At 48.2% G+C, this 25,742-nt stretch overlaps 1 protein-coding gene and 1 pseudogene across 3 annotated transcripts in view; both read left to right on the forward strand.

The window, feature by feature from the left end:
- The window catches only part of LOC144129222 (alpha-tocopherol transfer protein-like), a 36,176-nt gene extending 11,184 nt beyond the window's left edge, over window positions 1–24,992 (forward strand). The window contains exons 3-8 of one of the 3 annotated variants that reach the window (XM_077663213.1): window positions 6,797–7,121; window positions 15,399–15,603; window positions 16,009–16,251; window positions 21,928–22,121; window positions 22,706–22,816; window positions 24,275–24,991. In XM_077663213.1, coding sequence (XP_077519339.1) covers window positions 7,113–7,121; window positions 15,399–15,603; window positions 16,009–16,251; window positions 21,928–22,121; window positions 22,706–22,816; window positions 24,275–24,460 — 948 coding nt within the window. In that variant the 5' untranslated portion in view covers window positions 6,797–7,112 and the 3' untranslated portion in view covers window positions 24,461–24,991. Of the gene's footprint in view, window positions 1–6,796; window positions 7,122–8,831; window positions 9,054–15,398; window positions 15,604–16,008; window positions 16,252–21,927; window positions 22,122–22,705; window positions 22,817–24,274 lie in introns of those variants that run through there. The other 2 variants (XM_077663214.1, XM_077663215.1) reach the window with 2 other exon arrangements.
- On the forward strand, window positions 10,771–10,909 carry LOC144130706 (U2 spliceosomal RNA; annotated as a pseudogene).
- Window positions 24,993–25,742: the final 750 nt, after the last annotated feature.

Raw genomic sequence — 25,742 nt, forward strand, 5'->3', positions numbered from 1 at the left:
TGGGCTTTAGACGACGTTCACACTGTGCTCCGAAAAGCAGCTGCTCCAACAAGTTGTGACGTCAGCGTGGCTGTTAGGCAACTGCAAATTCTGAATTGATGTTCGATACGTAACTTGCGTACAGTACGTCTGTTTCAGTTCCATCGGCATTCAGCTGCTGTGCGCATGGTTTCGGTATCCAATCCCGACAGCGGCGGCTGCATACTGGAGACGAAACGCAAAAGGCACTCATGGGCTGAACGATGTCAGTGCACTTCAAAGAACCCGAGGTGGTCGAAAATACTTTGGCCTCCATGATAGGCCAGGCTCACCTTCGGGACCTAAATCCCGACATGCCCTAACCTCTACGTAAACTTAACTACTTTCATGGCTCTCAGCGTACTCTTTTGCACTTTTTGCGCGAAAATAACTTCTTGTTTCTTCTTTCCCTTCTTTAATAGCAACAAAGTGTCGCTTCGTGCAAACTAGCTCGGTACGATACAATGCTCGCTGTTTCCTAGTTATGTTTTTTCATGCCTACTCTTATAATTAACCTGCCCCCCCCCCCCCCCCTCATGCGAGGCAGAACTGTTTTGGGGAAAAAAAAGTGTTGGCAATGGTCGACAAAATGCACCGAGCTCTAGCGGTAGCGGACGGTTGTGTGCGTTTAAGCATTTCATCTAAATACTGTCGAACACTTGATGCTGACAGGCGGATGGTTGCCATCGTTTCGTTTCAGTGCATGCGGTGTATCTAGTACCTTAAGAAGCCTTAAGAAAGTGATCTGTGTTGCTGTCTTCTGTTTACCAATTGAAAACGCCTTCCCCCGTCAATGTCATGTTTTGTCATTATAGCCTATAGCTATTTAGAATGGTGGCTGTCTGTTGGGATGTTTGGTATAGCATACTGACTATTGAAAGCGCACGTAAAGGCAAACTGCAAGAGAATAGGACGGGTCAAGCGCTACTCGCGAGCGGGTTTGTTCAGAAACTTATTTGGTGAACAGCCCGCCTGCGCACTCACAGTCTGGATCGGCTGGCAGAACGGAGTCACCAAAGGCAGAACAAAGGAAGCAAATACACTGACAACGTACGATCAAAGCACTGATGTCACTTGTGTGCATCACTTGATGTGACCAAATACTTGCCAGAACCACCCAACTTTACTTGCACACAAACAGCAATTCTTATTGAAGCATTTTCACAGAGGTTTGGCTTATGTACTTATCACCAAGACCATAAATAAGCCACACTTCCAGTATTTCTGGGGTCGAATGAGATAAGCTATGTGCTGGTGTAGCCAACTAACACTCAGCCGGATTGAAAAACTAGCTTCGACAGGCACATATCCATAGTTACCAGCTTTTTATCACTTAGCAGTATAATTAAATTATCAGGTAAATTATGAGTTACAGGCTAATAACTCACGTTGCACTTCATCGATGTTGGCTGCGTGTAGTCCTCCCATCATGCATCACACGTCGCCCTTTTTTATGAGCAGACTGCACTGAATCCAAACTGAACTAATAGTGCCCTGTGAGCGTTTATCTGAAAGCCCTGAATGACGGCCCAGACTCATTTCTTCGACCTTTATAAAAGCTTTCAGGCTCATTATGTTTTTTTTTTCTTAGTAAGTTGCATGACAAGCCGTTTTCATGTTGTTGAATGAGAAAAAAATGTTGCCCCCCCCCCCCCCCTCGTTTTCAAGCGAAAAAGTGCATTGTTTATATGGGACAACCTCCCACCCATTCTCACTGCCCGCGCCGATAGTAAACGTTTGTTAAAGCCAACGCCATGCTTATGTTTCTAACGGAAAGAGCCCCTCCCCTTGTATCACTGAATGCTGGATGGTAGAACGTTGCAAGCCTTGATCCGTCACGGCCTGATGTCGTGCCAAGACGTCACGTAACCGACTTTCATTCTTCCTTTCTCCTTACGAAACTAAAGAAAAACTACACCGTTTACGGTTGGTTTACGAGGCGGGCCGTCGCTACGCGGGCGACATGACACTCCGCCGTGTGCAAAGTGACGTTCCGCGTACGCCGCGCAACAGCTGCCTCCTCCCGCAGTCAACGCGGCGAGGCGCGCCTGCATCACGGCTTTTACGTAACCCAGTTTAAGACACGCACGGCCTGCAGACGAGCGCTGAAAATGGCCAGGAAAGAAAAGAAAAACGAATGGACTCTGCGGGCGCCTGGCAATCACAGGCGGCTCCTCGAATGAGGTCACAGTCGTCCAGAAACAATTTGAAGCAGATCCTCTCTGACCCTTGCGCGGATGACAGCGTGCCCTGGAAATCCCCAACGCACCGCGTCACTGTCTCCTGCTTTATTATATTTTATCTTCTTTTTTTCCCTCGTCGCTCTTGGCGAGACCGTATGGTGTTGAAAGGGAAGGCCTCGATCTTGACGCTCCTGACACCCTTGAGGTGCTAGTTTTTCGATTTTTTTTTGCCACCTTTTCAAGAGCAGTGCTAGGCGGACCGTAACCTGTGTTTTTTTGCAGCTATTTCGATGACCACTGTAGAGATTCCCTGGCATACCTTCGAACGTGCTATTGCCGCGAGAAACTACAAAAATTAGCTCAAGAAGAAACAAATGTGAAACAAACCCACGTATATGTAGTGTTCATGCGTGGTGGAGGGTATGCAACCTTGCAAGCTTTCTGTTATCAAAGCTTTCAAATTCACGACGGCGCATTTTTTTTTTACTTGCTGTACCAATTCAACCGGGCTTCGAGTCGCATTGTTAGTTAGAGTGCAGATCAATTTCCGCCACCTTAATATCACAAGGGGAATGCGCCACGCCCTCTAAGCGGATGGCATAACCATATGGGCAAAGGAGGGAAACTTGGGACAGATGGAGGAGGCCCTCCAAGAGGCTGCCATTGTATACGGTTCAAAAGTATGCAGAAGAATGCGGACTGCGCTGTTCCCCGGACAAGTCGGAGCTCCTCGTCCTGCGCGGGAAGGGGGATACTGCACCGCTGGAAATCTCGGTCACGATGCACCTATTCCCGAGGTGGAAACAATACGGATTTTGGGGCTGCTTATTAACAACAAGGGTGTGAACGCAGTAGCGATCACCAAGCTCCGAACGGTGTGCGAGCAAGTCATCCGTGTGATATCTCGGATCACAACCAAGAAGAACGGTATGCAAGAACAGGATACCCTTCGGCTAATACAAGCATTTATCATCTGCACGATAGTGTACGTGGCACCGTACCTTCGTATGAAGAAGACCGATCTAAACCACTCGGACGTTATCATTCGATCGGCTTATAAGAAGGCGCTCGGGCTACCCATGAAAGCATATACGGCGCGTCTGCTAAAACTGGGGGTACACAATATGGCTGATGACATGATTGGCGGCCATATTACAAGCCAGGTAATGCGACTGGCCACAACTGAGACAGGCCGCAGGGTCTTAGAAGATTTAAACATTAGCTTTTAGCAACAAGTGGCTGGGAGACAAGATATACCTAAAGAGTGGAAGGGCAAATTCCTTACGCTTCCGCTTCCCAAAAACATGCACCCGGAGCGTCATCATGCTGGGCGAGTGGCGAGGAGCTGGAAGATGAAGGAGTGCTATTCAAGAGAAGAAGGAGCCTTCTTCGTGGACGCTGTGTGTCCTGTAGAGGGAATATCAACAAGTTCAGTGGCGCACCAAATGCAGGCCGTGGACGGGCTTTCAGTTCGTAACGAGGATACACAAGCTATGGAGGAAGTAGCGATAGCCCTAACCGCAACGCACTCCGCATCGAAATACATAGTTACAGATTCCCAGGCGGCTTACAGAAACTATATGCGTGGCAGAATCACGCCGCTAGCCTGCAAAATTCTGAGTCAATGTAGGACTTCAGCTGCACGGAAGGAGCTAATATGGATACCAGGTCACCAGGGAGTTGAAGGAAACGAGCGCGCACACGCTTCGGCCCGAACTTTTCTTCCCCGGAATGCTTCTACGTCCTCCCTTACTGATTCAGGCTCCTCGTCTCATTCAACAACATATTCAGAGACATTACAGCATTTGCGCCTTGAAAGGCGGACACTCCCGAGGCCCTCTAAGAGTCTTAGTAAATCAGAAGAATGTCACCTTCGAAGGCTACAAACAATGTCGTTTAATTATCCAGCTACGCTTCACGCCATTGAGCCCGAGTCCTCTACGGCACAGCGCAAATTTTGTGGCCAGAAGGCAAACTTATACCATATGGTATGGGCTTGTCAGAAAAATAGCAGTATTGACATAATAAATCAGCCAATTTGGGAGGGCTGGGAGGCGGCCCTGTCCAGCTTGGACCTCGAGGAACAGCGAGCCCTCGTCGCCAGAGCACAGGCAGCGGCTTTTACCAAAGGCGTCCCGGACTAGGGACCCGATCAGCCTTCCCTTAATCTAAGTCATTGTGGCTTTAGATTAACGTTTTCATCATGATCCACCGGAGCGTTGTTTACCGTCCACCAAAGTACGTCACTGAACAAGATTTTTTTTTGTTTACGTCTGACAGTTGTTCCAAAGTGCGCCCCTAGAGCGGTATCGAACCCACGACCTCGTGTTCAGTAGCAGAACGCCATAATGTACCTTGGATGGTGGAAGTCGAGCCGTCTGTGAGGTCATCGATTTTTGCAATAAGGCCTCCCTGGGCGCTGCTATATTTTAGTCCTGACTGTCGTGTGCACCTCTCGCTAGCTCTGTGGAAGCAGCAGCGGAACCGGCTGTCGAAAGTCCAGAGAGGAGAGGTTTCTGCAGCTCCCTTGCCCAACTGCAATCGCGTCATTGGTGTCCGATGAATGTACATGTGAGAATGCATCGAATTAATTGCTTTCCCGGTGTACTGGTTAAAGGTGCAAAACAGCGCAAGAGAATAATTAGTCTTTAATCATGGACCCATTCTTGCAAGAGAAGTTTGTTGACGGCAACTATTCGAGGTAATTTGTAAACGCTGAGTAGAATGGAGATGTGGGCGAAATTATACATATTTGGAAGAATGAAACAGCGGAAACAACGTAGACATAGCAAAGACACACAACACGAGGCTGGACTAAGAACCGACTTTATCTCAGTGAAAATCGCGTATATACCCTTCAAAAATGCAATTCAGACGAGAAAGGCAAAAAAAACGAAATAAAAGCACTGAGCAAAGGCGCCGGCACACTGCGCTCTTGATAGCTATCTACGAATGTTCTAAAGAACTTTAAAATCCGATTTCCTTGTCAAACAGGTTCACTTATCTGGCACTAACAGATGCATCTGCTTTCTTTATGATACGGCATACCCCTAAATATTTGCGATGGCTCCTTTTTTTTTGCACACCTAAAAATGGTAGGATTTTATGGTGCACGTTATTCCATGGAAAAATACACAGATTGCTTCATTCCGGTTAAATCCTCTTTATAACGTGAATTAATTTTCCGGTTAGCCCATAACATACGGTGTACGCTACTTGCAGATCATATGACCAATAAAAAACAAGAAACGGAGTATTTTCAGAAAAAAATACCAATAGATAAATATTTACCGCAAAGCATTCATTATAGCCCAACACATCGAGGAAAGACGCAAGTAACCGTAGAGGAGAAATAAGATGAGATGACAGCGTAGTTTACATGACTGATTGATGACATCACATGACATGACTGATTAGTGAAGCTTCTGATTCAAAACTCAATTCAAAATCACATGTGTACGAAGATGTATGATATTAAGATCGCGGTCATTCTGGGTTTCTTTCCTGCCTTTCTCTGTATGAACGTCTGGCTGTGTTTGTTTAGCGCCAGTCCTCCAGGAAATATGATTAGTTCGACTTGATTGCTTTATTTATTTTTTAAATAGTGTGCAAAGCTCTCCCCTGTCCTTTCTTGCTGTCGCTCCCCTCTATATTTCTCGTTGTTATCCTCTCCCTTTCCCTTTTACCTCCGCCGGCTGCAGCTTGGGTGCTTAAAGTGACCCAGAAAGGGGTCTCAATAAAGGTGCGATACGTCTGGGATGTTAAAAGACGACAGTTCATAATTACCCCCCAGCAAGAATTATTTTAGTGTGTTTTGTGGAAGCTGGATATATGCAGACAAAATATGCGAAAGCCCGGCACCGCGCGTCGCCGCGAGGTGCAAAAGCGGGAATTTTTAAAAATGTATTGTAAATTTCCCGTCCGCTCCCGAGGTCTCGTACGCAGCATGGACGCTCGGTGGCCTGTACTCTTCATAGTGCAAGCATTTTAAAGCCAAGCTCAAACACCCCTTTCTGTGGCCCTTTAAGATATTAGATAGCAATTCCCGCCGCCGGCAAAATTCTTTTCCTTTACTTTTTTTAATAAACCACTACTACTGCTCAACTTGCTGAAAAAAAAATGCTGAACCTTGTATGCGTTTTCAGCTAGCACTGAGCACCAAAGAATGCTGGAAAACTGCACGCCCCTGGATGAGTACGTGCGCAGAGCAGTACAGGGGCCGGCTTTCACGGCTGTCAAACGTCAGTGGGGTGGGTGCATGCATGACAGTCACGAACAAAGCTTCTTCGGCGTCACGCTACGCCCACTCGACTCCTCCCCTGTTCAGTCAGCGCCCCCGAACGACGCGGTATGGCTTCGAACAGCCAGCAGATGAAGCAGATAAAGGAGAGGGACGAAAAAAAGGGGCGGAGGGCTCAACTTTAATCCGGAAAAAAGCGACACGAAAGGAAACATATTTGGAATATCTCCCTTCATCTGGATAGATAATGAATGGGAAGTGGGCGAAAGGTTCGTTCCGGGGAGCCTCGCGTGGTGTCGCTTCCCTTCCCTCTTAACCCCTGGCAATAACCCCTCTCACCACTCTTGTGCTCCAGCCTAGGCAGCTGCCATCACGGGTCGTTCTACGGCTCCCCCAAACCTGCGCATTTCTCGATCGTGGAAGGAACGTCGGCGTGGTCTCGGTGCGGCACGACTTCGTTCAGCTGCCCTGCGGAGTTGCTGCTGGTCTACTGAGGAATGCTTTTTGTACGGAATACGACGACACCACCCACCTGCATCGCCGTCACGCGGAGTGCCCTTGACAGCAAGAGGCGGTGACCCCGCGGAGTGGGATTCGAAATTTCGCGAGCCGTGCGGCACAACCGACACTACTGTTAAACCCGCCGGTGCGCGGGTGCAGGAATCAACGTCATGACCAAGGTAAGCGATGTTATTCCGGTTTCATCTTTGCCACCAGGAGTTGTATAAACACGCGCGCATTCGGCGATGGTTCAGTTCAGAGTGGTTTCGCTCGACACTTTGCGCGCTAGATCGTCGCATTGGACGTTTTTGACGTTGAACCGGTGTGAGCGGTTTCTTGGAATTCATGTACAGCTTGTGGATGAGGCAGCGTCGATTTTGCGGGGCCACTAGTGTACCTTTGGGGACAAGTCTATGTACCGCGTGATCCGCCAACGAAGCTGATAGCTCTGACACCAGAAGATTTTGACTTTCCCCTCCAAGTTTGGTCTCCATCCGACGGCTAATAATATAGCTATCGGCTTAATTTGCGGAGCACGCTGTCCAAATAATTTTGTCCCCGACTGTACTTGTGTGTCGCAGCCTTGAGCGCATGCCTGATAGAGCAATTTTGTTCATGCTGCCAGGAATAAACTGAGCGTCGACCCCCTACCCCCCCCCCCCCCTTTTTTTTTTCGGTGACTGGCATGCACAGGATTTTTCTCGTTGCCTTGGTTGACCTGATGCAAGCTGTGTGCAGCTGTGCCAACGTAATTCTGCCGGTTCTGAGTTAGGTTTAGCTACGGTTCACTCAGCACGGCGAATCTCGAAGGGTACCTCGTAGTCTCGCTTCTGCACATAACCGCCCCCTCCTTGGCCTAGTATACATCATGGACGGATGGATGGATGGATACGGCTGAACCCTTTACATCGGGCGGTGGCTCAAGCCACCTAGCCATGTCTTGTGAAATTTTACTCCTGTCTTGCTTTTAGCCAGTATGCCCCGTGGAACGCCTCCTGACGTTACCAAATGACATTATGAAATAACTGTGTGGTTTGAAATTGGTTTTCTTTGTGTACTAATCAGGTTCTTGCCTTCATTACGTGCGAAATCGCGATTAGGATAGGTTCACATTTTGGAAAGTTGGAAAATACTCGAGCTGCATTGTTTTTAGCTCGCTAAAAGTAATCGAAATGCTTGGACCAACTCCCAGCAACCACACTTCACTTCACTTCACTTCACTTTATTTCGTTAAAGACCCTCGTGTGAGGGTATTACATAAGGGGTGGCACACATATAGATCAACAACAGAAAAAGTACACAAAAATTGAACGAGTTATACAACGAAAAATGATTATCGTGATGCAAGCAAACGCGTAATTTGGTTAAGAAACACAGTTTGGCATGTGATGGCAGCAAGTTCATGGGTCATCTCCATTGCGCTGCTTTCATGCGCTTATGCGAAGCACCTTCTGGTGGTAGCGATGAGGGCGTTTCGGCTGATTTTCTACAGCATGCTACGGAATTTGTGTGAGGGTCGTGTCAGATGAATCCATGCAACTCTTGCGAACATAGCCTCAATATTGAATCTACTTGTCTAGTCAGCTTTAGCTTTCCGTGCCACTGCGCTTAAACCCCGAGCTGAATATTTCCTCAGTGGTTACCTTCCTTCCTTGTGTATTTGATATTTTATATACTTTGTCGACGCTTGCCTACGGTTGCGGCATTGTGGCCATGCGCTCAGCGCCTTTTTCTTTTACTTGTTCTTACCTGCGTCGTTCTAAAAGCAAAGACAGCTGTCCTTGAGAGGCTGTGTAAGAAGGGCGTCCCATCGCGGCGACGCCCCGGGAAAAGTTTCCGGGCCGGCTCCTTATCAAACAAGGAAGGGCTCGCCCCCGCCCAGTGGCCCTTATTACTGCACGCGTCGTGTCGGAGAGCGGCCGTGTTTGAACAAGTCGAAGCAGTCACGCTTCCTGTTGCTCGACGCGTTCGGCGCTCGCCTCAAAGCGGCGGCGGGTCCTGTGCGTGCTTTGGATAAACGTATGCAGTGGAGCACGTGCCGTGTGGCCTCTGTCCCCATCCGTTTTCGGGGTTCCCGGAAGCGCTAGAGACTTCTGTTGGAAGCAGAGAAGGTGTGGAAAAGGCATGCAAGCAAGCTCTTAAGAGCTCATCGAAGGTGGTTGCTGTTTATTTGTTGAATCGAATCATCTTTCTCCTGTACGCTAGGCTTGCACGGTTGCGTAGCCGTATTTTGTATGTCCTTTGTTTAGCCGGCGCTCGGCTACTGATCCGGAGTTCCCAGGTCCGAACCCGACCGCAGCGGCTGCGTTTTTATGGAGGTAAAACACTAAGGCGCCCGTGTGCTGTGCGATGTCAGTGCACAATAAAGATCCCCACGTGGTCGAAGCTATTCCGGAGCCCTCCACTACGGCACCTCTTCCTTCCTTTCTTCTTTCACTCATTCCTTTATCCCTTCCCTTACGGCGCGGTTCAGGTGTGCAACGATATGACAGATACTGCGCCATTTCCTTTCCCCCAAAACCAATTATTATTACTTTGTATATCGCAGTATATTTCTTTTTTATTTGTTTTAAGGAAATGAGGCCGAGGAGTGAGTGTCCAGTGACTGCCAATAGTTCATGCAGTTTTACAACTCGCAGCTTCTGTATTTTAACTTCGTGATGGAATGCAGGGAAGCGCTTCATACTGTGGTCATCTTGTATGTCCGAGAATCTGATTTCAATACTCGTGTGACGTTAAGCGAACGCAGTTGCGTGTTGCACAATAGCGATGCCGTCCAGCGTAGAAGTCGCGCTCCTCCTTATCTCCGTCTGCACCCCTCCGCATTTACCTCTTATCGCGGTGAAGTGCTTCGCAGAGACAAACTACAGCTCAGCTTGTAATCTCAGCTTTGCCGGGGATTAGGCGTAATTGCGGCTATGCTTGTTCAGGAGTTATCGTATCATATACACTAATTTTGAGCAGCAAAAGTGTTCACCCGCTGTAGTACGCAAGCATATTGATTGTTACGTTGCCCAATTCGATGAAGTCGTGAGGACGGAGCACAAAAGTGAACGATTGAACACATGTCAGAAAGAGCATGCGCACCGTCGAAACTTCGTTCCCAGTTTCCGCTGCAATGTTATAAAAAGCTCGGCACTGTATTCAAAAACATGCCTGTCATGAGCATCACGTAGACTTCCATCACCGAGGATGTAGATAGCTTGCGCGTGACGTCACGTCAGCGCGCTTGCAGCTTCCGTGGCCGCGTTTGGAACCGCTAGGCTGCCGCGCGCGCTTCGAGGCGTTGTTAAAGTCTTGTTCCGTGCATTGATTAGGTCATTTCCACTTTGTGTGTGTGGGTATGCCTCCATTTCCGAGAGTGCAGTTTAATGCTTGTGACAGTACTCAAGAAGAGACTGACGGGGCCCGGTCGGGATTCTTGCCCTCACACTACTACGGTTGGAGCAGGCAAGGGTGGCACACAAAACCATATTCAATCTGCGGATGGCCGAGAGCCAACACGATGCGAGCTAACAGAGGCGGCGGTAAGCTAGAGGCGGTCTGGTGGTAGTTCGGCAGCATGGCCGACTAGCATCCCACGGCCACCGGATGTGACGTCGGTGCAAGCCGTGTATACTAAAAGCCCTTAAAGCAGTGTCGAGTCGGCTTGTCGGACTGAAATTAACAAAAGTCGGGCTCATGTAAACGCTCGGGGCTCGAGCTGTGTCAACGCGAAAGCGGGAGATGGTTTTACTTTCCAAGACCCCCTCCCCCAGTGTATCCTTTTCGCAGGAGAGAACAATAAAAGCAGGAGAATGGTTTGCTACTGACCCTATGTTACTGCGAATGTCCGGACCCTGTAGAGTATCTGTTACGGGTCCAATTGGACTTATTTTTGGAAATGTGGCGAAGGGTTTGAAGTTTGTTTCACTTCCGCCACCGGTTGGCCCGGTATTGCACTGCCTCCGGGATCGGCCTTGTCTTTAGCGCGTCTTTACTATCCTGTCTTTCTATCCCATCTTTCAACTCTCCTGCTATCTGCACGTGGTAGCGATTGTGGCTCGGCTTGAGCCAGTGGGCAGGCCTGTGCACTTTCCTTTTCTTTCTTCCTGGCAACAACAGACAGACAGACATACTGACCCCCACGAGCCTCCGTGGGCGCTCGGCAAGTTCCTGATTCGCCAAGACTGAGTTCATGTAAACGCGCAGTCGTTGAGTCGGAGTCGGCGAGACCTTACTTGTCGAATTGCAATGGCAGATCCGGGTCAGGTTTTTCGGCTGTTCGGATCAGTCCATAGAGCAGCGGTATTTGCTCCGTCGAAATCGGTATATTTGATCGGAGCCGCGCGTCTGCTTCCTCTCACGACCGGCTGCGGCTGCTTCCTTCCTATCGCCGCTGCACCGTGATCCGGGCAACCTACAAGGAACGCTGATTTTTTTATTGTTAGCCAAGTGCAACGCCACCTCACCCTATATGCGCAAAGGTACCTGTCCAAAATGTAATTATTTGTGGCATAAATAAAACTTAGTGTGTAAATAAAAAAGACTGCGTTTACAGAATGTCAGTTCTGTGACAGCTTTTTCGATTAAAATCGTAAACCTGTTTGAACCTCCCGCGCTTTCGGACGTCAGACGATGCGTATCCGCTAAGCCTAGCAGCTCCGTAAATACGGAAGCAATCTGAAAAATTGGCGCCTTTCATCGCATAAGTTCTGTGGTGCGGGCATCTTCTGACAAAGCGAAAGCTTGGAGCGCCTTTCGTTTGCCGTGAACGTGAAGAACGAATCGGTGCTGAAGCGAGAGGCCCCGCTTCGACGGGAACCGTCTTATTGCCTAAACGTATAGCTTTTCTTTCCCCCTGCGGTCTCCGCCGGAACTACGCACTTTGTTCGGGATCCGGCGGAGCGCTCGCGATCTGTCATTGGAATTCAACATTAAGCGGCAACTCCATAACACTTCCTGACGAAGCGCCGCGCCGCTACGGGCGTCGAAAAGGGGCATGCACCCAGTGTTCCGAATCGCGGGAAATTTCCCATACCGTGGGAAAATGAGGCCACTGAGGGAAAAAGGGAATTTTGTTTAATAACCAATTGAAAACGTGGGAAATTTTGGTTTCGCTAAACACCGGTGTTCTAAGTGTGCTTTCTCGGGAAAATGTGCAGAGATGAAGGGAAAATGCTGTTATCATGGCGGCCTGACTAGTGTCGCGAGAAGAAATTTGGCTCGATTTATCCCTTTAATTTGCTGCCTAGCCTTGGATACTGAGCCCTGGCCCATTCAGGCTTCGAGTGCTGCGTCCTTGGATTTCTTCCGGCTATATTGGCAGTGACCCTTCCATTAACTGCTTCCAACCACTCCCAGCTCTTTAGTCACACAATCCCCTATGTAAGCATGTTGTTGTAAAGGAATTCCCGAAAAATGTCTACGGTCTATACAGGAGAGGCTAGAAAGGAAATGGAAGTAGCCGAGCTAGTTCCCGTCCCAACGCAAAAAATAATAAAAACGAAGTGGTTATTGACGTTGATGTGATCGAGAACATTCCAACCCTGATGTTCATTATTAATGGGCTTTGTATTTATTTTATTTCACTCATTCTTATATTTATTACCTTTGTTGTATTCACTCTAAAATTACTATGTTTTGAAAAAATATATTTATGGGCAAAGATGGGTCATTTCTAGCCGACAATTGGAAAAAACCAACTGGCCAGTGCGGCAACACTGCACGCACCTCCATGCCCCTGGTGCTGGCTCGCTCCGCCTCTCGAGCAGACGGAAAGAATTTCAATGCCTGAAGAAACGGGGTTTGGGGGACGCTGAAAGGACAACTTCAACCGCGAAAAAAGTTTGTGTGTGTGTGTGTGTGTGGGGGGGGGGGGGATCTGAAAGAGCCCCAAAGAATGCAAAAAATTGGCTGTGGCCTAGCTCGGCTATGCTAGGATATACGTAGCGAGAGGTACATTTCCCTGGCTGAGCTTGTTGTAACTGTATGTTTACATAAAGAATGAGATACATTGGATATACACATCTTTTATTCGGAGGCAGACCGATGATCTGTGAAGTAGCATGTAGCGTTCTCAATTTTGTCTATATGCATTTCGATTTGGTAGTTGTTTTTTTTTTGTATACAAGGTCTATAGTAGTTCCCCATTGTGTAGTCGGGACGTGAGGGTCCGAAGCTAAATTATTTCATACACTTACTAAGAGTGTCCTGTTTCCTGTTGAAGTCACCCAAAGTCACGCACAACTGTGAAAACGTGCCGTAGGCTGGTATACACGTGGCAACCACATCAATCATGTGCTTGACAGCTGTTCCCGGTGCCACGTAGACTCCTTGCATGATAACGCCGCTCTCCAGAAGCCGAACACGGCAGGCTTAATCATTATTCACCGTGATCGAAGGGAACTGTCTGACGGCGGTGATACCTTGTTTCACGTACCCAGACTCCAGCGTTCTTATTTGGTTTAAGCCAACTGTCAGGCGATAGCCTCAGGATCGCAAGAGTTAATCTCCTCTTGTCTAAACCGCCGTTTAGCAGCGGCCGGACTCTCCTTTTCTTCATCTATGTCGAAAGTTGTGACGCGCGGTCACGGCGACGAAGCGCACGCCGCACCTGCTGCTCCTCTCCGCTTGACATGGCAACGGCGCATGCGCACGACGTGTCTCTCCCATGCAACGCGAAATGCTCGACAGGTAGCCCAGTGTAGCTCTCGCTACAAAAGTCCCCGAGAGCCCCGCGGTCCTCCGATTGTTGTAAACCGAACCCCGCTTCCGACGCACGCGCGAGCGCCCGTGCGCAGGCGCTGGTATCTGACATGCACAGATATCTGCGTCCTGCTCGCGCGCCAACTTCACGCATGCGCAGACAGGCTCCAGCGTAAGTCCGTGCATGTAGCCGCTCCGCCCGTACGCCTAGGATGTGCCCATCGAGTTGAGGCTTTAGCCCGACGCCTGTCTCGACACGCTCCTGTGGCTTCCTGTAAACGAAACTAGAGCTTCGTTGTTAGTCGTTCCCGAGGTCGATGTTCATGTCTGTTAAGCGCCAGCCTCAAACTTCGTCGCTTTGTGCCCAGCGCCTTCGGTCGCGCTGGTCCCTCCTGCTATTGCGTGTTGTATACAGAAAGTTTGCAATCGTAGGCAGTTTCCTTCAGTGTCTATACCGCTTTGCTTAGGAGGACCTTACAGGACGCATGTTGCCGCACTGACATGACACGCTTTGCAAACTGCAGAAGCTGGCCACTCATAGATAAGGTGGACGATTATCCAAGGATTCCCTTCACTGTTGTCAGTGCAAACGAAATATTAACAAAAAAGAAACTGACCTCGATTATAGGTTGGCAGGTTTCAATACCTGTTTTTTTTTTCGCTGCCTCATCTCTTTTCCATGCTCGCAGTTCTCTCTGACTTGACTGGTAATCTGCTGAAGCGGCGTTTTTTTTTTCGCAATGCCTGGAATATGAGAATTCATTCAGAAAGTAAGGTTGGTAGGGAAAATGGGACAGAACCTGTGGACCAGTCCACCCGCTCCATTTGTTGCTGCATTTAGCAATGCACATCGAAATTTTTCACGCACACTTACTCCACCAACCAAATTAGCTTCTCAGGCGTCCTGATTCGAGTAGAAGGGGCAACTTGAATCCCATATGTCTACAAAAAGTTCACTGACGGGCAACAGTACCTCCATTTGAGTCTTTGCCCTCCGCGTTATACTGCGAAGCTCTTTCTATATTATCGGGCCCTCAGATTTAAACGTACTCGTTCACACGCCGAGCATCTTCATAAACGCCAATAGCACACGGGATTTGCTGAAAAACCAATAGTATCCGCCTTTCATTGTCGCTGATGCTTTTTTAAAGGCGGGAGTAAAAAAAATATTCTGCGATATTTCAGGAACGTCAGATACCAGCCAGAAAACATTTCCGTTTGTCTACCACCGCGGTATATAGCTCAGTGGTTACGGCGCTCTGCTGCTGACCCGAAAGACGTGGGTTCGATCCCGGCCGCCGTGGTCGAATTTCTGTGGAGGCGAAATTCTAGAGGCCCGTGTACTGTGCCATGCCAGTGCACGTTAAAGAACACCAGGTGGTAGAATTTTCCGGAGCCCTCCACTACGGCGTCCCTCATAGTCTGAGTCGCTTTGGGACGTTACGCCCCATAAGGATGATCTTTTTTTCTGTCTCCAAATTCTCAATACGCATGTTCAGTTGACTGCCAGGAGGCAGGTTCGCGCTACTCAAGTTCGGTGGCTTTCACATCCCTACGTGCTTACGTGGACCTGACGTCAGCAGGTCGAGTGAGTGGGCCACACACTCATGGACGGTTCACCTTACTCGCATCGCCGCCGACTGAACATTTTCAGATAGCATTTGCAATGACCAGGAGGGCAGATTACGACGTTAACCTGAGCTGGATCCGCTTTCCTCGTGCTTATGTCCAAACCGCTGATGCAATGTCCGTCCATAACGTGTTGGCAGACGGAGAACGACCTGCTGGACCCGCCGTCGACGACAGTCTCCGATGATGACGAGTGCGAGTACCCCAGCGTTGGCCCCCTCAAGGGCAGCCTCTGGCAGCTCGCCGAGCAAGAGCTGCGCGAGACACCCGCGCGCCGTCAGAGGGACCTGCAGATCCTCAGGGAGATGATTCGCTGTGAGTGGCTGCCTGCAGATTCTAACCACGGTGATTATTTTTGACTCCTCTGCAGCGCCATGTGTGCGCCTGCACCTGGCCCTTGCTTCCATATGCGCAGTTGGGGCCGAGATGGCGCATCGTGGATCACGTTGTACGCATTTTTTTTTCGTAACAGTTGTTGAGTGATAATTTATTCGTGATTTGTTGCATATTATTCGTTGACGTCCTGATAGCCCATGACCAGAATGTAAACTCGGCAGTTAAGAACTTTTTGCGGAGTGGCCTAGGCCATGTTGAACTTGAGACTGATTACAAAGAACCGAGAGACAGAAAACAATTGTACTCTATTCGAGAGGACAAGAGAAAGTGCAACTAAAGGCACTAAGTAGCTGATAACCCTTTAGCGAATCCCGCCGCCATAGGTTCCGGGTGCTTCAACATGGCCGATCGCAGGCGAGCGTGACCTGGAGTGCCGTATGGACGACGCGTTCCTGGTGCGATTCCTGCGTTGCCGCAAGTTCGACTGCAGCCGCGCGTGCAAGGTGCTACGCCAGTACTACCGGCTACGCCTGAACAACACGCAGCTCTTTTGCGACTTCTACCCTTCCTATCTTCGGGTCACCTTCGAGCGCAACCTGCAGACGGTGCTGCCCGACCGGGACCCCAACGGATGCGCGGTCTTCATCTTCAAGGGCGGTCAGTCCAATTGCTTTAACGCGAGAAGTTTGGCTAGTTGGGACGTATTCGTAGTTAAAAAGTGCAAAGAAAGACGAAGACGCAGAGAAGACAACACAACTCAAGCGCTTGTGTGGTGTTTTCGTCTTCTTCTCTACGTCTTGGCATTTTCCGCGGCTCCTCTTAAACATGGCCCTCAGCAACGACGTGTCTGTTCGCGTATACGGGATAACGGTTCAAATTCGAGTGAATGGTGAACTTAAATACAAGGCTTGCGCTGACGTCACAGCAGCTGCCATGTTGTCGAACCACGAACGCAGCAAGAACCCGCGCTCCAGACTGCATCGTATTAACAGTGGTTTTTTATTGTGGCGCCCGTCTCGTAATGTGGAAGCCATCTGCACTGAAAGCATTTGGAGGAAACAGGGGGTTTAATAATAAGAAGAAAGTTGCTAGCACCTGGAATGAGGTTGTCTATTGCGACCTGAAGGTGATTATTTAAGGTTTAACCTGCTCGCAATAAGCTGCTCTAACACGATTTGTTTTTGCGAGTAACCGCAACTAATACGTGAGCTTAGCTAGCTGAAGGACTCGTTTATCCTGCACAGTCATGGTTGTTGCGGACTAAGGGATAATCACTCCAGGAGAATATCAGGCGGTCTGTTTAAGCACGAACGAACGCGATATCCTTCAAAAAGAGCGAGACTGTACGTGGCAAAGGCTTGGCGTCAATGCGAGCCAGGGCAGCAGTCACCATGGAAATAACTAGGGACGCACTGGGAGCAGATTCTCCGTATGCGGGAACTATAGGCAGCTAAGGATGCATACTGGTAAAAGTAGCTGTAATAAAATTGCGGATGGAGTTCCTATCACGAGAGGCCAGATGCATGTTCTCCTAGCTTCGCGTTTACAACTACAGTTGCGTTTAATACACGTTGACGTGGGTGAATTCGGAAACGCAGCTCATAAACGGCACGCTGCGACGACCACAGTACAGGTCCTTCCAATATGAAAGGCAGCAACCAGTTTACACAAAGACGTTAAAAAAGACATATTATGCGCAAAGAGTAAAACGGGAACGATTACATTTGTCACGCATAATTATGCAGTAAATCATTAACTGAATAATCCAACTATGTTCCCGTTCGCATTACAAGCACCTGTACATTCGGTCCAGTTGGTGTTTTCATTTTTGAAAAGAATGCACAACGCTACATCATATTTTGTTATTTCGTTCCATTGTGCCACTGCACGTCTTCGTGAACGTCATAGGCCAAAATTGCTGACGAATAGACAGTAACTAACGCAGGGCGCTGACTAGTAAAAGCCTGTCGACAGTAAATCGCCGTGCGGGAAACGGCATTCCACTGTCGGCGAGCTTTCTTTCTCTTTACATGCATATTTTTGCTGCTCAGCTCAGCTGGACTCAGGCGGAGAGCCGCGGTCGCTGCACGGCGGCACTATCTGATTCTAAAGCTTTAGCTATTTCGCCGTAACTGCATCGCAGAATCGGGAATGATGATGTTGGCCAGCTCCACTGATTTCGGTTTTTAATTTTCGCATATTGTGTGGCTTGCTGTACTCTGCACAGCTTGAAAATGAAAATTCGTTTTGAGTTAAGCAAATGGCTCAGTTACAGTCTCGCTTATCTCGCTGGTCACCCGAACCGCGCTGTAAGGAAGGGATAAAGAAGGGAGTGAAAAAAGAAAGGAAGAAAGAAATGCCGTAGCGGAGGGCTCTGGAATAGCACACGGGCGCCTTTTGCGTTTACCCGCCGCGGTGGCTCAGTGGTTACGGCGCTCGACTACTGATCCGGAGTTCCCGGGTTCGAACCCGACCGCGGCGGCTACGATTTTATGGAGGAAAAACGCTAAGGCGCCCCTGAATGCTGAGCGATGTCAGTGCACGTTAAAGATCCCCAGGTGGTCGAAATTATTCCGGAGCCCTCCACTACGGCACCTCTTCCTTCCTTTCTTCTTTCACTCCCTCCTTTGTCCCTTCCCTTACGGCGCGGTTCAGGCGTCCAACGATATATGAGACAGATACTGCGCCATTTCCTTTTCCCAAAAACCTATTATTATTATTATTATTATTATTATTATTATTATTATTATTATTATTATTATTAATATTATTATTATTATTATTATTATTATTATTATTATTATTATTATATTGTGTGGCTTGCTGTTCTCTGCACAGCTTGAAAATGAAAATTCGTTTTGAGGAAAGCAAATGGCTCAGTGACAGTCTCGCTTATCTCGCTGGTCACCCGATCCGCGCCGTAAGGAAGGGATAAAGAAGGGAGTGAAAAAAGAAAGGAAGAAAGAAATGTCGTAGCGGAGGGCTCTGGAATAGCACACGGGCGCCTTTTGCGTTTCGCCTCGATCGAAACGCGACCGCCACGGTCGTGCCTCATGCTATTTACTGTACGTGTGCGTACCCTGAGAACGCGAGCGTCCGCGCGCCGTCCTAGAGCGACATACGAAACAGTGGAAGCCTGCGCTGCTGCATCGTCTGTTTGGTGCGCGCGTGCATCATGCTATTGAGCGCCTTGCACGCTTTTTGCTCGAGCGAGGCCAGCTGGCAGTCTCGCTACCGTAGTCTTTTGTGCGCTACCTTAATTGCCTCTGCCTTTCGTGGTCTTCGGCTCTGCGTCACGTCCGCCCCACAATATGCAGTATTTCTTGCTATTCGAAGGAGTGCGTATAATCATGAATCAAGGGAAAGGAAGGCATTTTTTAAGGAACGCTGCTTATTACCAGGTTGGAAGTGCGGGCATGGAAACAAAGTAAACCAAAACGTGCGCACACACGCGCTTACACCCCCCCCCCCCCCCCCCCACACACACACACATACATTTTTAGTTGGAAGGCACTGCATAACGGGGTGAAACCGTATACGGGGATTATCTTGTGTCCGGAGTTCCCGGGTTCGAACCCGACCGCGGCGGCTGCGTTTTTACGGAGGAAAAACGCTAAGGCGCCCGTGTGCTGTGGGATATCAGTGCGCGTTAAAGATCCCCAGGTGGTCGAAATTATTCCGGAGCCCTCCACTACGGCACCTCCTTCTTCCTTTTTTCTTTCACTCCCTCCCTTATCCCTCCCCTTACGGCGCGGTTTCCAACGATATATGAGACAGATACTGTGCCATTTCCTTTCCACAAAAAACAATTATTATTATTATTATTATTATTATTATTATTATTATTATTATTATTATTATTATTATTATTATTATTATTATTATCTTGTGTGAAGCCTTGGAGTGACTCGGGTAAGCCCGATCAGGTAAGTTCGTAGGAGCGTCGAGCCAGGTACAGCCAATGGGAAGAGGACGTCACACCCGCTGCTGCCGAGCAGACAAGGTGTGACGATGAAGAGCGATCGAGAACCGCGTTTGTGTGCATATGCAGATGCCAGTAAGGAGAGGCGAAGAATGAACACATGCTTTCGCACGTCAACTTGGTTTAAACTTTAAAACTCCACATTTATTTCCCGGGCTCTTCAGAGTCATTGCAGTACGGGAAAATAGAAAATAAAATTCTCACCGCATTTTCCCTGCCACATATCTTCGTACCTTGTTTGCGTTGAAGATCTGCTACTGGAAATGCAGAAGACACACTGCGACGGTGCTTTAGCTGTGCTCAAGATTCCTGCTCACATTCTAGATTATGGGACCGAAGCTCTTACATCTTTTTCGATACTCGATGCCCCTCTGTCGCTTTTAAAAGCAAAATGCGTCCGTGTGCTGTTCTATATGAGTGCACATTAAAGACCCCCAGGTGGTCGAAATTATTCCGGAGCCCTCCACTACGGCACCTCTTTCTTTCTTCTTTCACTCCCACCTTTATCCCTTCCCGTACGGCGGGTTCGGATGTCCCACCGAGATATATGAGCCAATTACTGCGTCATTCCCTTTCCTGAAAAGCAATTTTTTCGAGTATATTTCTATTGACATCAGTGTATAGAAAGCAGCAAGAAAATTGTATCAACTTCCTATCAACAAATATTAATAGAATACGCTCTGCTAAGAGACTAACTGCTAATATTTGTTTCGTGTCCAAGGTTGCTTTAGTTGCTTTGTCCTGTTAAGCTGCAGAACTTAATTTAGGCATTTGTTCGCATGATAAAAACTCGGTTTCTAGTATATTTCTACTGACAACAGTACATAGAAGGCAGTAAGAAAATTGTACCAACTTCCTATCAACAAATGCTAATAGAATATGCTAAGCTAACAGAATGTGATTGCTAATCTTTATTTCGTGTTCAAGGTTGCTTTAATAGCTTTGAAGTGTTCGGCTATAGTACATGATTGTTTTAGGTTTTTATTCGCATAGCCAAACGTGTTTCTTCGGTTTCTAGTATATTTTTCTGAAAACAGTGCATAGAAAGTAATAAGAAATATTTATTAAAATAGAATTTCTTCAGTTTTGAAAACACGGTTCTATACCCTGACTTGATTCCGAACGAATTTGCTGCGAAAAACGCTGAACGTTCTTCGATATAGGGAAATTAACTAGCTGCAACAGATTTCACTGGGCACTCAAATGAGATGTCACGATTATGCGAACACGAGTTTTAATCACCTTGAACCCCATGCAGTTTGTCCCTCATTTCTCTCGATGTGTCGAACTGCACCAGTATTTTATAGTCACTTCCTATTTACAGGAGCATACATAGGGAAGTAACGTTCTACTAAATTTTTATTAACAAAGGTGCATGGAATGTAAAAATTATTTTTTAGTAACTTTCTACTGACAGGAGTACATACAATTATGAAATAACTTTCTACCAACTTTCTATCCACAATTGTTGACAGAATTTAAAAGTAACTGCATGGTTACTAGTGTACATAGAAAGTTTATACACGCGCGGTCTTTCGAAACGCTCGAGGAAAGTGCGCTGAATTTAACGAGATCGCGAACAAAACATCCTCGTCTCGGCCGACCGTGCTATCGGCCATCGACTCTCCGCGCCTAGCGTAGTAGGCAGCAGCGTTCGCTTTTGCATGGACAGACGCCAAAGCGTTGCCAACGAGGCCCTCCACTGGGAGTTCTCGCGTTCTGCAATACCGCGACGACGTTCCCACTTTCACGGGCGTGCGTTACATTACTCTGGGACTAGGGCAGCGAACGTTTATCGCAACTGCGATACGGAAAACTGCAATGCGACAAAGAACCCTGAGCGTCGCGGAGTAGCAACGGCAAACCGCCTTATCACTATCAAAAGATTGTATGTAGCGCTATTAGGAAGACTAGAGAAAGAGGACTGGGGGGAGCGAAAAATAAATCGGTTGTTAGTAGCGTTCTTGTGTCGCCCTCTCTCTGTAGTCTTCCTATTAGCGCTGCATCCAATCTTAATATAATGAATGACCAACTATATAGCCCAACATCATAAGGGAATAATCACTCATTGGTGTCCACCCAAGCGTAGCCGTACGGCTACAAACGAAAGGTCACGAATGTACTCCACCTTTGCGGGTGTTCTCCTAAACATTTGACCAGGACTAAGTTCTACTGAAGCCTTGTCACGTTTCTACGGTACAATAAGGCTATATTGTGCAGCAATATTTCTGAGGTGGATGCCTTCCGATTCAAGAAGGTCTATAACTGTCTCGTCGTTTTAGTTGATTCGCGTCTTTCGGTGCGTTCTGCCGTAGCCTGACCTTTCACCGCGCATTGCTGCTCGTTGACAGGCCAGTGGAACCCGTACACGTGCAGCTCTGAGGACATATTCCGGGCCAACGTGCTCTGCTTGGAGCAGGCCATCATGGACCCCGTGACGCAGGTGACGGGGCTCGTGGCAGTCATGGACATGAAGGGCTTCGGCTTCACGCACCTGCGCTTCTGCCCACCCAGTAACCTTCAGAAGGTCGTCTCCCTAATACAGGTAACGCCCGGACATGCGCATTTAGCCTTCTTAATACAAGCAACAAGAGGCCACAATCTATCCCTCCTCCTCGCGGGTTCAACAGCAATTCTTTAGTGTCGGCTCTGCCGTCAAGTACGATTCAGTTTAAAGGAACCGGTGTGCTGTTTATTTCAAGTTTTCTGACGGACGTATGCGAGTAACTGGTGGTACTTAAAATGTTGCCCAAATCCAGGATTGTCCCGTAAAATAATTTCCGGCGAGCATTCTTCACTTGCTCTCGGAGCCAAATGAACCAATGCCAGCTTTTAGTCCTGTCTCCTTCTCTATTACAGAGAAATTGATTGATTGATTGATTGATTGATTGATTGATTGATTGATTGATTGATTGATTGATTGATTGATTGATTGATTGATTGAAGTCGCTCAGATCAGCGCCGTTTTATTTTTTTGATGCATGCGTCATTTACATCCACTGATGTTAGCAGTCTTTTGCACCTCTAACTCCCCGACTCGTAAAGCGCATAATTGCAGTCATGTAGCTGAATGCAGCCTGTTTAATACGCCTTCATGCCCCCCCCCCCCTTCTTTCTTTAACTGCGCAGGACTGCTTCCCGGCGAGGTTTAAAGCGATCCACATCATCAACGAGCCAGCTGTGTTCGGAATGCTTTTCAGCATAGTACGGCGATTCCTGAACGAGAAGCTGCAGCAGAGGGTATGCGCTGGGCTTTTGTTATTCCGGAAGTAAAGAAGAGAGGTATGGTCCGGAGCTTTTTCGCACCGAAAACCTGACCAGTCAGCGCGCAGGGTAATGACAGTGTCGTCGCCATCTGCTATTCAAGCAGGCTGCAGAACAGTAGCAACAGGCTTAATTTTAGCGACAGCGCATACATTGTGAATGGGACGCAGCGTGCAGTTTTAACGAACAGGAAGTGGGCAGAGAGCAGGAGACCAAACAAGGAAATGGCGGGACAGATTAAATGTGCAGCTCCTCCGGTTAGTGTATATATAGTGCGAGAGATCCGGTTTTGCTTAGGTCTAAACGTGTCTGTACCTTTTCTAGTTTGCGATCTAGTTGCGTCTACTTCACTGATCTTAATCTCTCGGCTTGCCTTGTTTGTTTTTTTCTTTAAGTGGCCCGTAATCGCTCTACCTAGCAATTTCCTAGCTCGGCCATCGGTACCAGTACCTGGTAAAACATGCAAGGCGCCGACATCAGACTATGTCTGTCTTGTTCGGCCCTTCTTCGGATCCTTTCACGACATGCTTCCCTTTAGGCTGCCCAAAAGAATCAAATCGCGTGTGTTTGCTTCCGGGTGACGTTGCAAAGAAAGCCGCTTCACGAGTTGAGGCCGCAATTACGAGTGCTGCCTCATTCTAGGTTCTCATAATGATGTCGGAATAAAGGATGTTTACTCTACTGTATCAGCCCTATTATCTGTGCGGAAAAGACAGCTTTCTTAAATGGAGGCACGCCTGGCTGTGCTGCTTATGAACTCTTTGCTAGGCTTCTAAACTTTTGATATGGTTAATTTTTTTACCATTTGGTAATCGGTATCTGCCCGCCCTCGCATCATACATATGAGATTGCCCGCCGCCAGGGCGTTGATGTTCGTGGCAATAACTGGAATACATAACTAGTAGTAAAGCTCTACTTTGCAGCTTTATCGTTATTAAAGACTTCACAGGTTTAGAGGCATTACCACACAGCACCAGCAACACTTAATAGCACTGCATTCCACAGGCGACCTCGATGGCAGTGCGGCCGTTAGCATAGTGGTTGCGTCGGTTTTTTTTTTTTGCTGAATATTTTAAATCGGCATAGCAGAGTTTACAGTCAGATTCGTTAAACCTAATTGTCAAAGCAAGGATCAAGCTACCTATATTTTAACTGAAATAACTCTTTATAGAGCACTCTATAGAAATAACGCTTTATAGAACACAGGACAGTATTCATATAAACATCAAGTATACCTGAGCCACCTGCCATCAGGGCGACGAAATTTAAGCACACGTCTCTACAATCGGCCCATGCACAATTCGAGTCGTGGTAATAGCTGAAAGGCGAGACCGGACACAAGGAAAGTCGACAGGATCTGTTCATTCAGTAAACGAACAGGGTGTTCAGCCAAGTTTTTTTCGCATGCTTTCCTTCAATTGATTTCAATTGCAGATACACTTTCACGGATGCGACACGGCATCCCTGCACAAGTTCATCCCCGCCGAAATACTGCCCGAAGAGTACGGAGGCTTCGCGGGCCCCATGGACAATTCCGAGTTCGTGGCCCGCATGTACAGAAACGACGAAGTCTTCAAGCGGGACGCAGAGTACGGCTACAAAAACAGGGTCAAAGGCTGACTCTCACTGAGTAGGGCTGAGTAGGGGCGGCGTCCGCCCTGCCCCTACACTCTAGGCCGGCACGGCCGCTCCGTTCCGTGATGTCAGTGCTCCTGGACGGTGACGACAGGTCGTCCGAGTATTTATTTGATGCGAATGACTGGGCAGCTTGCCTTGTACAAATCTGTGAATGAAATAAATGGGACCATCGTCACCGGTTTCCGAGTGGCCTTTGAATTTTCGCGCCAAATTTCTCCGCCGACTTCAACTGGCTGCCCTAACAAATCTTCCATGGTGATCGTTTCTGCAATCAAGAGTTCGACGAAACATCGTCTGGTCAGGTGTTGGCACAATTAAAAAATATAGGGTCAGTGACCAAGTCAAAGTTTAATGAAACATACTAACGTTTGGCGTGGTCAGTGACCCTATATATTTTCATTAGGTGATCGGTTCAGGAACGCCACTACGATATACGCGTGCGTAAAATGTGCTGGAGGCCATACGTCGCTTACTGGCAAGACAATTTGTGCGCCTACCGCTAGACTCGGTCCAATGGGAGGGACACTCATTGCAGCAACGCACACATGCAACACTGTTTGCTCGAGCTCAGCATCTTTATCGCACTCGCCTGCAGACGGTTCATGCAGACGTTGCATTTTAAGTGCGCCGTTCGCGAGTAGCACCGCTTTACAGCTGTTGTGATAATCGTTGTTCGGAGCAGTGAGTGCGACACGCAGTGGGGCGTCCAGGCCACCGATGTCTGCGCACAGCTGCTACAGCGCATTACAAGGCACATGACTCGGTTCTCTGACGTCGCCTGCCTCCTCTGCCTAGATGGAAGGGAAAACGTCGCTTGCAGATGTCGAGCGAGAGATAGTATTTGAGTAGACTCGCCGTCGAGAGCTGCCGCGGAATCGCTCGATAACGGCGGCACGTTTCTTGCACTGTGCCTCCCAACTACTGGCTTTTAGAATATGTGCGGCCGCTTGGTTCCCTGTGGCACACCAGAAGTTCTCCGGCTAAACAGCATCGGTGTGATCCTCATGCAAGCCGGTACCGACACGTGCGCAACGAGGAAAGCGTGCCTAATTTCACTATCGGCCTGCGCAGCGTGTGACGAATTCGAACTGTTGTGGCCTATGCAGGTGGTGTACGCCCCGCGCGCGTATATTGTATCAAGTATGTGTCCGGGTTTGTTACAAAGATACAAAAGATACCCAAATGTGTGCCAGAGTGAGTTCTGAAATAAACACTGGCAGCCCAAAGTCTGCCGTGAATTTTGGCAAAGCGCAATGGATATTTG

Source organism: Amblyomma americanum, chromosome 4 (assembly GCF_052857255.1).
Source record: "Amblyomma americanum isolate KBUSLIRL-KWMA chromosome 4, ASM5285725v1, whole genome shotgun sequence".
Taxonomy (NCBI): Eukaryota; Metazoa; Arthropoda; class Arachnida; order Ixodida; family Ixodidae; genus Amblyomma; species Amblyomma americanum.